At 46.2% G+C, this 15,590-nt stretch overlaps 1 protein-coding gene across 1 annotated transcript; it reads left to right on the forward strand.

Annotated features, from left to right (window-relative positions):
• The first annotated feature begins 600 nt into the window (after positions 1 to 600).
• On the forward strand, positions 601 to 14,330 carry SST (somatostatin). The gene is made up of 2 exons (XM_060766758.2): positions 601 to 835; positions 13,763 to 14,330. Exons 1-2 carry the CDS (start codon positions 695 to 697, stop codon positions 13,976 to 13,978), a joined length of 357 nt encoding a protein of 118 aa, XP_060622741.1. The 5' UTR covers positions 601 to 694; the 3' UTR covers positions 13,979 to 14,330.
• Positions 14,331 to 15,590: the final 1,260 nt, after the last annotated feature.

A 15,590-nucleotide genomic window follows, 5' to 3' on the forward strand; every position in this document is an offset into this window, starting at 1 on the left:
GCACCAGTTAACATCCTGGCTGCTGCCCCTTGGACCACTTGGAATTTCCGAGCCGTTTTCAAGGGCAGCCCCACGTAGAGCATGTTGCAGTAGTCCAATCTAGAGGTGACCAAGGCATGGACCACCCCGGCCAGATCAGCCTTCGCGAGGTACGGTCACAGTTGGCGCACGAGTCTCAATTGTGCGAAAGCCCAACATGAGCAAGTTTTGACATTCAGGCTGATCTAGTGTCTCAATCCCTGGCCTGAGAAGTTTGGCTTGCAACGCTGACCATCCAGAGTGGGTTTGCCTGGGAGAAGTGGACCTTGAGACCTTCCCTTCAAGGGGAAGGAGGGTTTCTGACCCGCCTTGGCGAGCCCTCCTGCGGCCAAGTCCCGACACGTGTCGGCGCCCTCTCTGGCAAGCGAAGGCGAGGAAGCGGCGCGTGAAAGCGCTCCCTGCGTGGAAAGGGGGAAGGAAAGGAGGGGAGGGGAGGAGAGAGGGAGTGAGGGGGGCTGTGCCCTTGCCTGACGTCACCCCCGGGCTCCATAAAAGCGGGGGGCGCCAGCGGAGAGGACCCCAGAAGCCCAGCAGAAGCCAAGCCGCAGCTCAAGCCGACTTCTCTCTCTGCCCGCCCCGTCGGCTCTCTCTCTCTCGCCTCCTTGGCTCCGGTGCCCGGCGTCCACGCACGCACGCACCCACCCACCGACCCACCATGCTGCCCTGCCGCCTCCCGTGCGCCCTGGCCCTGCTCTCGCTCGCCCTGGCCCTGGGCTCCGGCGCCGCCGCCCCCTCCGACCCCCGACTCCGACAATTCCTCCAGAAGTCCCTCGCCGCCGCCGCCGCCGGGAAACAGGTACCCCCTCCTCCTCTTCCTTCCCCTGAGCAAGTGCAGAGTTCTTTCTTCCCCTGCTCTCCATCCAGGAGCTGTCTTGGGCTGCCCAGTCAGGCAATCTCGGGAGAAGACAGCTCGAGGTGGTCCCTGAGCAAGTACAGAGTTACCCACCTCCTCTGGAGTAGTGTTTCTCAACCTCCCTCATGCCACGACCCCCTTAATACACTTCCTCATGTTGTGGTGACCCCCAACCATAACAATATTTTCTTTGCTACTTCATAACTAATTTTGCTACTGTTATGAATTGTAAAGTAAATATCTGCTCCACAGAATGTATTTTCATTCACAATTTGGCACAAATATCCGATACACCCAAATTTGAACACTGGTGGGATTGGGGAGGGGGTTGATTTTGTCATTTGGGAGTTGTAGTTGCTGGGATTTATAGTTTGCCTACAATCAAAGAGCATTCTGAACTCCACCAATGATGGGATTGAACCAAACTTGGCACACAGGACTCCCACGACCAACAGAAAATACTGGAAGGTATTCTCGAAGGCTTTTATAGCCAAAATCACTGGGTTGTTGTATGGTTTTTTCAGGCTATATGGCCATGTTATGCAGGTGAAACGTCAGGAGAGAATGCCTCTATAACATGGCCACATAGCCCAAAAAAACCCTACAACAACCCAGTGATTTTGGGTTGCATCTATGGCAAGCATCCTCAGAGGTTGTGAGCTATATGGCCATGTTATGGAGGCATTATCTCCTGACGTTTTGCCTGCATCTATGGCAAGCATCCTCAGAGGTTGTGAGCTATATGGCCATGTTACGGAGGCATTCTCTCCTGACGTTTCGTCTGCATCTATGGCAAGCATCTTCAGAGGTTGTGAGGTCCACCTTACAACCTCTGAGGATGCTTGCCATAGATGCAGGTGAAACGTCAGGAGAGAATGCCTCTATAACATGGCCATATAGCCCAAAAAAACCCTACAACAACCCAGTGATTTTGGGTTGCATCTATGGCAAGCATCCTCAGAGGTTGTGAGCTATATGGCCATGTTATGGAGGCATTCTCTCCTGACGTTTCACCTGCATCTATGGCAAGCATCTTCAGAGGTTGTGAGGTCCACCTTACAACCTCTGAGGATGCTTGCCATAGATGCAGGTGAAACGTCAGGAGAGAATGCCTCTATAACATGCCCATATAGCCCAAAAAAACCCTACAACAACCCAGTGATTTTGGGTTGCATCTATGGCAAGCATCCTCAGAGGTTGTGAGCTATATGGCCATGTTATGGAGGCATTCTCTCCTGACGTTTCGTCTGCATCTATGGCAAGCATCCTCAGAGGTTGTGAGCTATATGGCCATGTTATGGAGGCATTCTCTCCTGACGTTTCATCTGCATCTATGGCAAGCATCCTCAGAGGTTGTGAGCTATATGGCCATGTTATGGAGGCATTCTCTCGTGACGTTTCACCTGCATCTATGGCAAGCATCCTCAGAGGTTGTGAGCTATATGGCCATGTTATGGAGGCATTCTCTCGTGACGTTTCACCTGCATCTATGGCAAGCATCCTCAGAGGTTGTGAGCTATATGGCCATGTTATGGAGGCTTTCTCTCCTGACGTTTCGCCTGCATCTATGGCAAGCATCCTCAGAGGTTGTGAGCTATATGGCCATGTTATTGAAGGATTCTCTCCTGACGTTTCACCTGCATCTATGGCAAGCATCCTCAGAGGTAGTGAGGTCCACTTCACAACCTCTGAGGATGCTTGCCATAGATGCAGGCGAAACGTCAGGAGAGAATGCCTCCATAATATGGCCATATAGCCCAAAAAAACCTACAACAACCCAATACCGGAAGGATTTGGTGGGCATTGAACTTGAACTCTGGAGTTGTAGTTCACCTACCTCCAAAGAGCACTGTGGACTCAAACAATGATGAATCTGGGCCACACTTGGCACAAATATTCAATATGCCCAAATGTGAACACTAGTGGAGTTTGGGGAAAATAGACCTTGACATTTCAGAGCTGTAGATGCTGGGATTTATAGTTAATCTACAATCAAAGAGCACTCTGAATCCAGCCCACAATGGAACTGCATCAAACTTGGCACGCTACTTACATGGCCAACACTGAATATGGCTGGAGTTGGGGTGTGGTGGTGGTCTTAGGAACCATTTTTGATGGTTCCTAACACCATCAAAAATACGTGTTTTCTGATGGTCTTTGGTGGTCCCTCTGATACCCCCCTCCATGGGTCCTGGCCCCCAGGTTGAGAAACACTGCTCTGGAGGCTTCTAAGCAGAGAGGGAGTGCCTTGGATGGTGCCTTGGCAAAAAGGGGGCTGGACTGGATGGCCCTTCAAGTCTCTTCCAACTCCAGAGTTCTGTGACTATAGAGTAGGCATGGGCAAACTTCAGCCCTCCCTCCATGCGTTTTGGACTTCCCTGTTCATAGAATCATAGAGTTGGAAGAGACCTCATGGGCCATCCAGTCCAACCCCATTCTGCCAAGAAGCAGGAAAATCGCATTCAAAGCACCCCCAACAGATGGCCACCTAGCCTCTGTTTAAAAGCCTCCAAAGAAGGAGCCTTCACCACACTCCGGGGCAGAGAGTTCCACTGCTGAACAGCTTTCACAGCCAGGAAGTTCTTCCTAATGTTCAGGTGGAATCTCCTTTTGGGAGTTTCTAAGCAGAGAGTGGGTAGCCAACTGCTAGGAGAGCTTGGATGGGGTCTTGGCAGAAAGGGGGTTGGACGCAATCAGTGGTTCCCAACCTTTTTTTGACCAGGGACCAATTTGACCAGGGACCACTCTCCAAGATTAGTTCCAAAAGGGTTACGAATCAGTTTTTGGCCAACTTTGGTTATTTGGGAGTGCTGATTCAGAAAACTGCATTGGATAGACCACATCAGCTCTAGTTCCTGATACAGAACATATGCCACCCAGTAGTCACCATCTGCTCTGCTCACCCACAGAAAACCATAATCTTAATAATCTAGAGCTGTTGTGGTCTATCCAATGCAATTTTCTGAATCAACACGCCAAATAAACAAAGGAGCAGGCTAAAAAATGAAGATACTAAGAAAAAAAAATTGGTTGGGCTTTATTGTTAGCTGTAGTAGTAACACTGAAGGTGCAGACCATATTTTAGTTCTTGTGGACCACTGATGGTCCACAGACCATAGTTCGGGAATGACTGGACTAGATGATCCTTGGGATGTCTTCTAAGTTGAGGGTTCTATGATTCTGGAGCAAGGTAGGCTGTTAGGAATTGTGGGAGTTGAAGCCCAAAACACCTGGAGGGAGGGTTGAAGTTGGCCCATGCCTGAAGGAATGAAACCACAGCATACAGACTGTGCAGACAGTAATTATATTTGTCTGTCCAGCCACGTAATATTTGGAGACGAAAGCCAACGGCGTCTCGGAATAAGTGCAGAAGAATAAAAGCCAAGGCAAAATCTGTCACAGAATAATATAATAATAGAGTTGGAAGAGACCACATGGGCCATAGAGTCCAACCTCTTGCCATGCAGGAAATACACAATCAAAGTACCCCTGACAGATGGCCATCCAGTCCAACAAAGAGATCTCTATTATTTATGGATGGAAGCAAGCGCAGCCAAAAAATAAAAGCTGCGATCCAGGAACTTCATGCCAGCTCCAGATAGCACAAGAAGCAATAGTTCAGTGGTTCTCAACTTTGCTAATGCCGTGACCCCTTAATGCAGTTCCATATGTTGTGGTGACCCCCAACCATAATATTGTTTTCGTTGCTACTTGATACCTGTCATTTTACTACTGTTATAAATCATAATGTAAATATTTGATATGCAGGATGGATTTTCATTAACTGGACTAAATTGAGCACAAATACCCAATATGCCCAAATGTGAATGCTAGTGGGGTTGGGGGAGGATTGATTTTGTCATTTGGGAGTTGTAGTTGCTGGGATTTATAGTTCACTTACAATCAAAGAGCATTCTGAACTCCACCAGCGATGGATTTGAACCGAACTTGGCACATAGAACTCCCATGACCAACAGAAAATACTGGAAGGGTTTGGTGGGCATTGACCTTGAGTTTGGGAGTTATAGTTCATCGATATCCAGAGGAGTGCTGTGGATTCATTTAATGATGGATCTGGACCAAACTTGGCACAAATACTCAATATGCCCAAATGTGAACACTGGTGGAGTCTGGGGAAAATAGACCTTGACATTTGGGATTTGTAGCTGTTGGGATTTATAGTTCACCTACAATCAAAGAGCATTCTGAACTCGACCAACAATAGAATTGGGTCAAACTTCTCACACAGAATCCCAATGACCAACAGAAAATACTATGTTTTCTGATGGTCTTTGGCGACCCCTTTGACACCCCCTCACGACCCCCTCAGGGGTCCCAACCCCCAGATTGAGAAACACTGCAATAGTTGATTTTACAAAATGAGCTTTGAGCTAGGTAATTGCCACTTCAACACATCGTGCTCAGGTTATGGGTGCACTGTTTAGACTCAGCCATTCTTAACATCTTGTGGCCTCAGTTTCCCATTTGTTGTTGGCAGACAATACTAGAATCCTACAGTTGGAAAAGACCTCCAGGGTCATCCAGTCCAACCCCATTCTTCCAAGCAGGGAGACTTCATCCAAGCCCTCCTGACATGGTTTCTTTCTCTGTCTTCTAGGGCATAGCTTGGGGAAGTTCCTTTGGATGAATCTCCTAGCCAGGAGGGCTTCTAGAGCTATGATCCCTTCCTAAAATAACATTTCTATCATTGATATGCTGATAGATAAACACTCTTAAGTGAAAGCCTCAGGGGTGGACAACCTGCATTCAAATCCCATCCAAAAACAAGAGCCCATCACTCTCCAAGGCAGTCAGTTCCACAAGTGAACATCTCTTACAGCCAGGGAGTTCTGCACTCTTTCACTCCCTCAAGGGATGCCACAAAGAGGCTTTTAAACAGAGGCTGGATGGCCATCTGTCAGGGGTGATTTGAATGCAATATTCCTGCTTCTTGGCAGGGGGTTGGACTGGATGGCCCATGAGGTCTCTTCCAACTCTTTGATTCTTTGATTCTGCTGCCCCAGAAAGTGGAATTAAGTGTCATAGAATCATAGAGTTGGAAGACCCCTGGTGGGCCATCCAGTCCAACCTCATTCTGCCAAGAAGCAGGAAAATCGCATTCAAAGCACCCTCGACAGATGGCCATCCAGCCTCTGCTTAAAAGCCTCCAAAGAAGGAGCCTCCACCACACTCCAGGGCAGAGAGTTCCACTGCTGAACAGCTCTCACAGTCAGGAAGTTCTTCCTAATCATAGAATCATAGAATCTAAGAGCTGGAAGAGACCTCATGGACCATCCAGTCCAACCCCATTCTGCCAAGAAGCAGGAACATTGCATTCAAATCACCCCTGACAGATGGCCATCCAGCCTCTGTTTAAAAGCTTCCAAAGAAGGAGCCTCCACCACACTCCGTCGCAGACAGTTCCACTGCTGAACGGCTCTCACAATGTTCAGGTGGAATCTCCTTTCCTGTCATTTGAAGCCATTGTTCTGAATCCTATTTATTTATTTATTTATTTGCTACATTTGTATACCACCCTTCTCAGCCCACAGGCGACAAGCTGGAATGTGTCCGGAGGAGGGCAACTAAAATGATCAAGGGTCTGGAGAACAAGCCCTATGAGGAGCGGCTTAAGGAGCTGGGCATGTTTAGCCTGAAGAAGAGAAGGCCGAGAGGAGATATGATAGCCATGTATAAATATGTGAGGGGAAGCAACAGGGAGGAGGGAGCAAGATTGTTTTCTGCTTCCCTGGAGACTAGGATGCAATGGAACAATGGCTTCAAACTACAAGAAACATCTGAACCTTAGGAAGAACTTCCTGACTGTGAAAGTCATTCAGCAGTGGAACTCTCTGCCCCGGAGTGCGGTAGAGGCTCCTTCTTTGGAAGCTTTTAAACAAAGGCTGGATGGCCATCTGTCAGGGGTACTTTGAATGCAATTGTCCTGCTTCTTGGCAAGATGGGGCTTGACTGGATGGTCCATGAGGTCTGTTCCAACTCTAGGATTCTATAAGTAAGATGTAGGCTGCCAGCCTTTATCTTTCCATTGTTGCATGCCTTGTTTCAAACTTATGGTGACCCAAAGGTGAACCTATCAATGATTTTCTGAGGCTGAGAGTGTGTGACTCACCCAAGGTTCTCCTATGGGTCTCATGGTCAAACAGAGATTTGAACCTTGATCTGTAGAGTTAGAATTTGATGCTCAAAGCACTACATCAAGCAGCCTTTCTCAGTCCTTACTTCTATAAATACCATGCCACAGATGGTTGACATCACAGGTTCGGAAGATGGGAATTGAAGCTGAGAAACGGTTCCCAAGAGATAAGGAAATGTAGTTAAGGCACCACTGAGATAGAGACAGAAATCCAAATGTATATCAGCAGCAAGAGAAGGGAAGGTTCATAAAGTACACTAGGACAAATTGCCAATGCATAGTGATACAGTGAAGAGTAAACTGGGTGGTTGTAGTTTTTTCGGGCTATATGGCCATGTTCTAGAGGCATCCTCTCCTGACGTTTCGCCTGCATCTGTGGCAAGCATCCTCAGAGGAAGTGAGGATGCTTGCCATTGATGCAGGCGAAATGTCAGGAGAGAATGCCTCTAGACCATGGCCATATAGCCCGAAAAAACCTACAACCCAGTGATTCTGGCCATGAAAGCCTTCGACAATACAAAGAGTAAACTGTTAGGTACTGTCCAAGGTACTGAAGGGCTGATAGGAAAAACTTCATGCTCCAAAGGCGTCCACTGCTTCCTTCTAGCTTTCAGTTCAACACTAAAATTATTTAAAATATGATATCCCATAAAGATGTGCAGCAGATTTGAAGAAAAAACATTGAGGGCTCCAAACATTATAAATATCATTCCTGCAGGCACAGGTTTTAAAGACTAGTATTTGCAGTATGGGACTTATTCTGGGAGAGCCAGCATGCGGTAGTGGCTTGAGCATTGGGCTCAGACTCCAGAAACCAGAGTTTGAATCTTTGCTCAGAATCAAAGAATAGAATCATAGAATCCTAGAGTTGGAAGAGACCTCATGGGCCATCCAGTCCAACCCCATTCTGCCAAGAAACAGGAAAATTCAGCCTCTGTTTAAAAGCTTCAAAAGAAGGAGCCTTTACCACACTTCAGGGCAGAGAGTTCTACTGCTGAACAGCTATCACAGTCATAGAATCAATCATAGAATCCAAGAGTTGGAAGAGACCTCATGGGCCATCCAGTCCAACCCAAGAAGCAGGGATATTGCATTCAAATCACCCTCGACAGATGGCCATCCAGCCTCTGTTTAAAAGCTTCCAAAGAAGGAGCCTCCACCACACTTCAGGGCAGAGAGTTCCACTGCTGAACAGCTCTCACAGTCAGGAAGTTCTTCCTCATGTTCCTTTCTTGTAGTTTGAAGCCATTGTTCCATTGCATCTTAGTCTCCAGGGAAGCAGAAAACAAGTTTGCTCCCTCCTCCATGTGACTTTCCCTCACATATTTATGCATGTCCATCATATCTCCTCTCAGCCTTCTCTTCTTCAGGCTAAACATGCCCAGCTCTTTAAGCCGCTCCTCATAGGGCTTGTTCTCCAGACCCTTGATCATTTGAGTTGCCCTCCTCTGGACACATTCCAGCTTGTCAACATCTCTCTCCAATTGTGGTGCCCAGAATTGGACACAGAATTCCAGGTATGGTCTGACCAAGGCAGAATAGAGCAAGGGTAGCATGACTTCCCTGGATCTAGACACTAGGCTCTTATTGATGCAGGCCAACATCCCAAGAGGAGTATAGTGTCTAGATCCAGGGAAGTCATGGAAATCTGCTGGATGGCCTGGAGAGGTCACACTCTCTCATCCTCAAGGGAAGGCAAAGACAAACCCTCTCTGAGCCAATTTTGCCAAGGAATCCCCAAGATAGGCTTGCCTTCAGAAATCAGCAGCATCTCGGAGACACACATCAACCAAATCAACAACTCATTCTGGTTCCCAGCTCTAGTATCATGGCAAGGATAATTTGAGATGCCTTGTGTCTAACTTATTGAGCAGAGGTTCTCAGCTTCCCAATGTTTTGGACTTTGGTCCTCACAATCCCTGGCCATTAGCCACACTGGGCAGGGTTGCTGGAAGTTGAAGTCCATAACCAAAGGTGGAATTTAGCTCATTTTTGGCAAGCCACAGATCCACTGGTGCCTCAATACAATTGGAGGGAAAAGCTCTGCTCCCTTTTATGTATAAAGAGGGAGCAAAACCAGCTCCTTTAAGGATCCATAGATGCACTGAATCATGAAGTTGAAAGAGATCCACAAGACTATCCACTCCTATCCATTCTGCCATGCAAGAAGATACTATTCAAGCCCTCCCAGCAGATAGTCATTCAGCCTTTGTTTAGAAATCTCTAGAAGCAGCAGTGGATTTCTTTCTGTGAGGAAGTTCTTCCCAGCATCTAGATGGAATCTCTTACTGAAGTTTGGATCCATTGCTCAGCTGTCTCCTAGTCTCTGGAGCAGCCAAAAACAAGAATATTTTGTATGGCATCCTTTCAAATATTTAAACATGGCTGTCACAACACCTTTCAACTTTCATTTCTCCAGGCTAAACATACCCAACTTCCTGTCTCCTTTTCTGGATGTTTTGAAACAGGGGCTGAATGGCCATCTGTAGGGAGTGTTTAGGTCATGTCTTCCTGCATGGCAGAATGGGGCTGGACTGGATGGTCTTTGGGGTTCCCTTCCAGCTGGTTCTAATGCACAGCTACATGATGCAGCGGCTGCCAACTACAAATGACATCAAAAGGGGAATCAGACAAATTCATAGAATCATAAAATACTAGAGTTGGATGAGACCTTGTGAGCCATCCAGTCCAACCCCATTCTGCCAAGAAGGAGGAAAATCACATTCAAAGCACTCCCGACAGATGACCATCTAGCCTCTGCTTAACAGCCTCCAAAGAAGGAACCTCCACCACACTCTGAGGCAGAGAGTTCCATGGAGGAAAAGGTGATTCATGCCTCCTATTAATGGCTATCTATTCCAAATGAGGAAATCTCTATGAATCGGTTTCTGGAGGAGAGGAATTCAAGGATGCTAATGTATTCACGTGATCCTGGTGAGCTTCCCAAAGCATCAAGCTGGCCAATGGCCACTGGTTTAGCATATTGTTGTGTCCAGCCTGTGCCTGATCCAGTTGTTATGATGTGCCTTTCAACAGAGCTTGATTGATGGTGCCTCTATGCATGTGATACTTGCAAAACCCTTGGTCATCATCTACTCTGCTGAGGTCTTGCAAATTCAGGGCTGTGGCTTCTTTTTAGAGTAAGACCATTTGTCACGCAGCACTCCTCCCTCTTCTCCTATTGCCTTATCTCCTTTTCATAGAATCATAGAATCAAAGAGTTGGAAGAGACCTCATGGGTTATCCAGTCCAACCCCATTCGGCCAAGAAGCAGGAATATTGCATTCAAGTCACCCCTGACAGATGGCCATCCAGCTTCTGATAAAAGCTTCCAAAGAAGGAGCCTCCACCACACTCCGGGGCAGAGAGTTCCACTGCTGAACAGCTCCCACAGTCAGGAATTTGTTCCTCATGTTCAGATGGAATCTCATCTCCATTGTTCCATTGCGTCCTAGTCTCCAGGGAAGCAGAAAACAAGCTTGCTCCCTCCTCCCTATGACTTCCTCTCACATATTTATACATAGATATCATGTCTCTTCTCAGTCTTCTCTTCTTCAGGGTAAACATGCCTAGCTCCTTAAGCCACTCCTCATAGGGCTTGTTCTCCAGACCCTTGATCATTTGAGTCGCCCTCCTCTGGACACATTCCAGCTTGTCAATATCTCTCTTGAATTGTGGTGCCCAGAATTGGACACAATATTCCAGGTGTGGTCTAACCAAGGCAGAATAGAGGGGTAGCATGACTTCCCTAGATCTAGACAGTGAACCGTGCCATCTTGTGATACCTCTAAAGCACAAATACCTTCAGTTTAGTTATTTTGGCTTCTAGGGATTTGATTTGTTTTGATTTGAACTTTGATTTGAACTCAGCCCTAGGATGCCACTATACAGTCAAATTGCAGCAGCATTCTCTTACTATTGTTCTTTTCCAAGCTCTGGCTTGGACTTGAATCCTGATGAAGACCTATATTGACTTAAATCTCTTTATACCTGTGCTTTATGTACTTTTCAAAGATATTACGAAAGGCTTGTGTCTTAGTTATGGTTGTGCAAGGGGCATTCTTAGTGGAAGAAAGCCTGAGCAAGTGGCCAAGCTTTACATTCCTTGCAGGGTTATTGGCCAAGGCATCCTTATCTGCTCAGTGCAAATTGCAGCATGAGTTGTGGAAGAGGGCCATAAATGAAGCTGGCAGCGTGTAGATGCCCCATGTTCTGAGGATTTGGATTCTGTAATCCAATATCTTATTGAGGGAAGATGGACAATTTGGTGGGCACTTAGCAAGAATAATAGGTGGTTCTTTATGGCATAGGAGGTGCATGAGCCATTCATACATGGCACTCCCTACCCTGATTGTAAGCCACCCTGAGTTCCCTTTGGGGAGATGGTGGTGGGGTATATATAAAGATTATTTATGAGGAGCGGCTTAAGGAGCTGGGCATGTTTAGCTTGAAGAAGAGAAGGCTGAGAGGAGATATGATAGCCATGTATAAATATGTGAGAGGAAGCCACAGGGAGGAGGGAGCAAGCTTGTTTTCTGCTTCCTTGGAGACTAGGACGCAATGGAACAATGGCTTCAAACTACAAGAGAGGAGATTCCATCTGAACATGAGGAAGAACTTCCTGACTGTGAGAGCCGTTCAGCAGTGGAACTCTCTGCCCCAGAGTGTGGTGGAGGCTCCTTCTTTGGAAGCTTTTAAACAGAGGCTGGATGGCCATCTGCCAGGGGTGATTTGAATGCAATATTCCTGCTTCTTGGCAGAATGGGGTTGGACTGGATGGCCCATGAGGTCTCTTCCAACTCTTTGATTCTATGATTCTATGATTATGATTATTATTATTGATTCAGACACTGGATGATGGAAAGTATAGAAATTGTTGCATTGGTTCTTGAACCAAATAATTCTGGTCCTTTGGATGCATTGTATATCTCTGTATCCCTGGGGATGAGAGGCCCAAATTGATGTGAAAAGTTACTTCTGCTTTACTTTCCTGGAGCCACAAACTAAGCATCAGATGAGCTTAGAGTCACATGAATGTAGTTTGAAATTCCTTTAACTGTCATGGTTAAATGCAATGGAATCATGGAAGTTGTAGTTTTACAAGGTCCTTCGCCTTTTTTGGTGCTTCACCAAAGTACAACTTCCAGTGATTCATTGCACTGAGCCATGGCAGGTTAAAGTGGCATCAAACTGCATTCATTCTGCAGTGTAGATCAAGGGTCTGGAGAACAAGCCCTATGAGGAGTGGCTTAAAGAGCTGGACATGTTTATTCTGCAGAAGAGAAGGAATTGTGGGAGCTGAAGTCCAAAACACCTGGAAGGCCCATGTTTACCCATACCTGGAACAGAGTCTGACTGAATACAAAAGCACCATGACTTCCTTTGATCTGGACACTAGACTCCTTTGGATGCAGTCCAAAATCCCATTGGCTTTTTCAGCTCCTGCATCACACCGTTGGCTCTTGTTCAACTTGTTGTCTACAAAGACTCCAAGATCTTTCTCACATGGACTGTTGTCAAGCCAGGTGTCACCCATTCTGCATCTTTGCATGTCAGTTTTTTCCTGCCTAAGTGTAGTATCTTATGTTTCCCCTTCTTGAAATGTGTTTTGTTAGTTTTGGCCAATCAGTTCTCTAATCTGTGAAGGTCCTTTTGAATCCTGATCCCGTTCTCTGGAGTATTAGCTCTCCCTCCTAATTTGGTGCCATCTGCAAAACTGATTAGCATGCCTTCTAAACCTTCATCCAAGTCATTAATAGAAATGTTGAACAGTAATCATAGAATCATAGAATCAAAGAGTTGGAAGAGACCTCCTGGGCCATCCAGTCCAACCCCTTTCTGCCAAGAAGCAGGAATATTGCATTCAAATCACCCCTCACAGATGGCCATCCAGCCTCTGTTTAAAAGCTTCCAAAGAAGGAGCCTCCACCACACTCTGGGGCAGAGAGTTCCACTGCTGAATGGCTCTCACAGTCAGGAAGTTCTTCCTCATGTTCAGATGGAATCTCCTCTCTTGAAGTTTGAAGCCATTGTTCTGCGTCCTAGTCTCCAAGGAAGCAGAAAACAACCTTGCTCCCTCCTCCTCCCTGTGGCTTCCTCTCACATATTTATACATGGCTCTTATCATGTCTCCTCTCAGCCTTCTCTTCTTCAGGCTAAACATGCCCAGCTCCTTAAGCCGCTCCTCATAGGGCTTGTTCCCCAGACCCTTGATCATTTTAGTCGCCCTCCTCTGGACACGTTCCAGCCCGTCAATATCTCTCTTGAATTGTGGTGCCCAGAATTGGACACAATATTTGCACTAATCAGCTCTCTAATCTGTGAAGGTCCTTTGGAATCCTGATCCTGTCCTCTGGAGTATTAACTATTCCTCCTAATTTGGTGCCATCTGCAAAATTGATAAGCATGCCTTCTAAACTTTCATCCAAGTCATTAACAGAGATGTTGAACAGTACTCATAGAATCAAAGAATCAAAGAGTTGGAAGAGACCTCCTGGGCCATCCAGTCCAACCCCTTTCTGCCAAGAAGCAGGAATATTGCATTCAAATCATCCCTGACAGATGGCCATCCAGCCTCTGTTTATAAGCTTCCATCTTTTGCAGATGGTGCCATCTGCAAAATTGATAAGCATGCCTTCTAAACCTTCATCCAAGTCATTAATAGAGATGTTGAACAATACTCCAACATTTCCCTCTGCTTGTCCTTCTCTCCAAAGGAACTGGCCAAGTACTTCCTGGCGGAGCTGCTGTCGGAGCCCAGCCAGGCGGAGAACGAGGCTCTGGAGCCGGAAGACCTCTCCCGCGGAGGAGCCGAGCAGGACGAAGTGAGGCTGGAGCTGGAGCGGTCGGCCAGCTTGAACCCGGCCCTGGAGCCCCGGGTACGCAAAGCGGGGTGCAAGAACTTCTTCTGGAAGACCTTCACGTCTTGTTAGCTGTAGAAACCCAACCAACCCTTCCCCAGATCCCCTCGAGCCCTCACCTCCAGCCCTTCCCTCTCTCCCTCTTAACCCCCAGTTTCTTCATGCCAGGAGCTGAAGACTGTAAGATATAATACGTTGGTAGAGTAAAATGGAAAAAAAAATTAAGGAAAAAAGGGAGAAAATAAATCATTTTGGAGTCGTTTTAATAAAACATCCAGTTTCAATGGTACACACTTTCCTTGAGTTTGTGATCTCTCTCGACTGTTTCTCCATGATAACACACCGACCCGAAACCCTAACACTGGAAGTCACGCCTCTGTGCTATTTTTAATTCTTTCTTGCAATAAAGTTTATGCTTCAAAAATCTCATGGTGATATTATTTTTCATTCAAGCATTCTCTCTCTCTCTTTAATATACTGTAATAATACAGTAGAATATCACTTATCCGAATAGGTCAGCAGAATGTTGACTAAATGAAAATGTGGGATAATACGGAGTCTCCTACTGTTACCCTTCCAACGCGGTGCTAGACACCTACAATACTAACAACAGGGACTCAAAGGGTTAATAATAATAATAATAATAATAATAATAATAATAATAATAATGTGAGCCACAGCCATGTTTTTTTCTTTGTCAATTTGTCTCTCAATTTTTCCCAGGAACTGTCCATGGAGAGCCTTCTTTTTAGAAGAGAAAACTGGCCAAAGAAGGCTCTCTCTCCATGGACAGTTCCTGGGAAAAATTGAGAGCCAAATTGACAAAGGAAAAACATGTCTGTGGCTCACAAATGGAACTCTGAAAAAGGAGACCGAGAGCCCAAGCACAAGCCATTAGAACCAATGCCACCAAAGCCAAAATTATAACGTCAACGACAGATCCTAAATGTAGACTCTGCAAGGAAGCGGATCAAACAATAGATTCCATCCTCAGCTGCTTCAAGAAGATCGCTCAGACAGACTACAAGCAGAGGCATAACATCATTGCTCAGATGATTCATTGGAACTTGTGCCACAAATACAGTACTATCTGCTTGGATCCAAAGCCCAATAACCTGTTCAAACGAAACCAAAGAATTATCTCTCAATTACTTTTAGTCACCCTCCTCTGGACACTTTCCAGCTTAGAGTCAATATCTCTCTTAAAGTGATTTATCCAGAACTGGACATAGTATTCCAATTGAGGTCTGATAGAATAGAGCAAGCATGGGCAAACTTTGGCTCTCCAAGTATTTTGGACCTCTTCCTCCTTGTCTTGCTTTTTCACTTATTGGGAATGGAGAGAGAATCGGGGAGCACTCCTTTAATTGAAGGGGAAATGCTGGATGAAAAGGGGGTGTCGGATAAGACAGAATGTCGGAGAAGCGAAGGTCAGATAAGTGAGACTCTGCTGTATACTTTGTTTATATTATGCCCTATCTCCCCAAGGGGACTCAGGGAGGATTACAGAACACATTTATGGCAAACATTCAATGCCGTTATACAGATAACAAAGACAGACAGTTCATAAGCAGAGGTAAAGGCTCCCCATCTTTTTCCATCTCCAGCAACTGGAGGCTGTGTTTGACTCCGGCCACTGGGAGGTGCTGTCACTCCATTTTCCATATCCAGGATCTTTATTGTC

The sequence above is a fragment of the Anolis sagrei genome, chromosome 3, assembly GCF_037176765.1.
Source record: "Anolis sagrei isolate rAnoSag1 chromosome 3, rAnoSag1.mat, whole genome shotgun sequence".
Taxonomy (NCBI): domain Eukaryota; kingdom Metazoa; phylum Chordata; class Lepidosauria; order Squamata; family Dactyloidae; genus Anolis; species Anolis sagrei.

Excerpts from the sequence above, each read along its gene's own strand:
- SST (XM_060766758.2), top strand. The coding sequence starts at position 695 with ATGCTGCCCTGCCGCCTCCCGTGCGCCCTGGCCCTGCTCTCGCTCGCC. Across the intron at positions 836-13,762 it reads CCGCCGCCGCCGGGAAACAG|GAACTGGCCAAGTACTTCCT; the intron begins GTACCCCCTCCT and ends TTCTCTCCAAAG.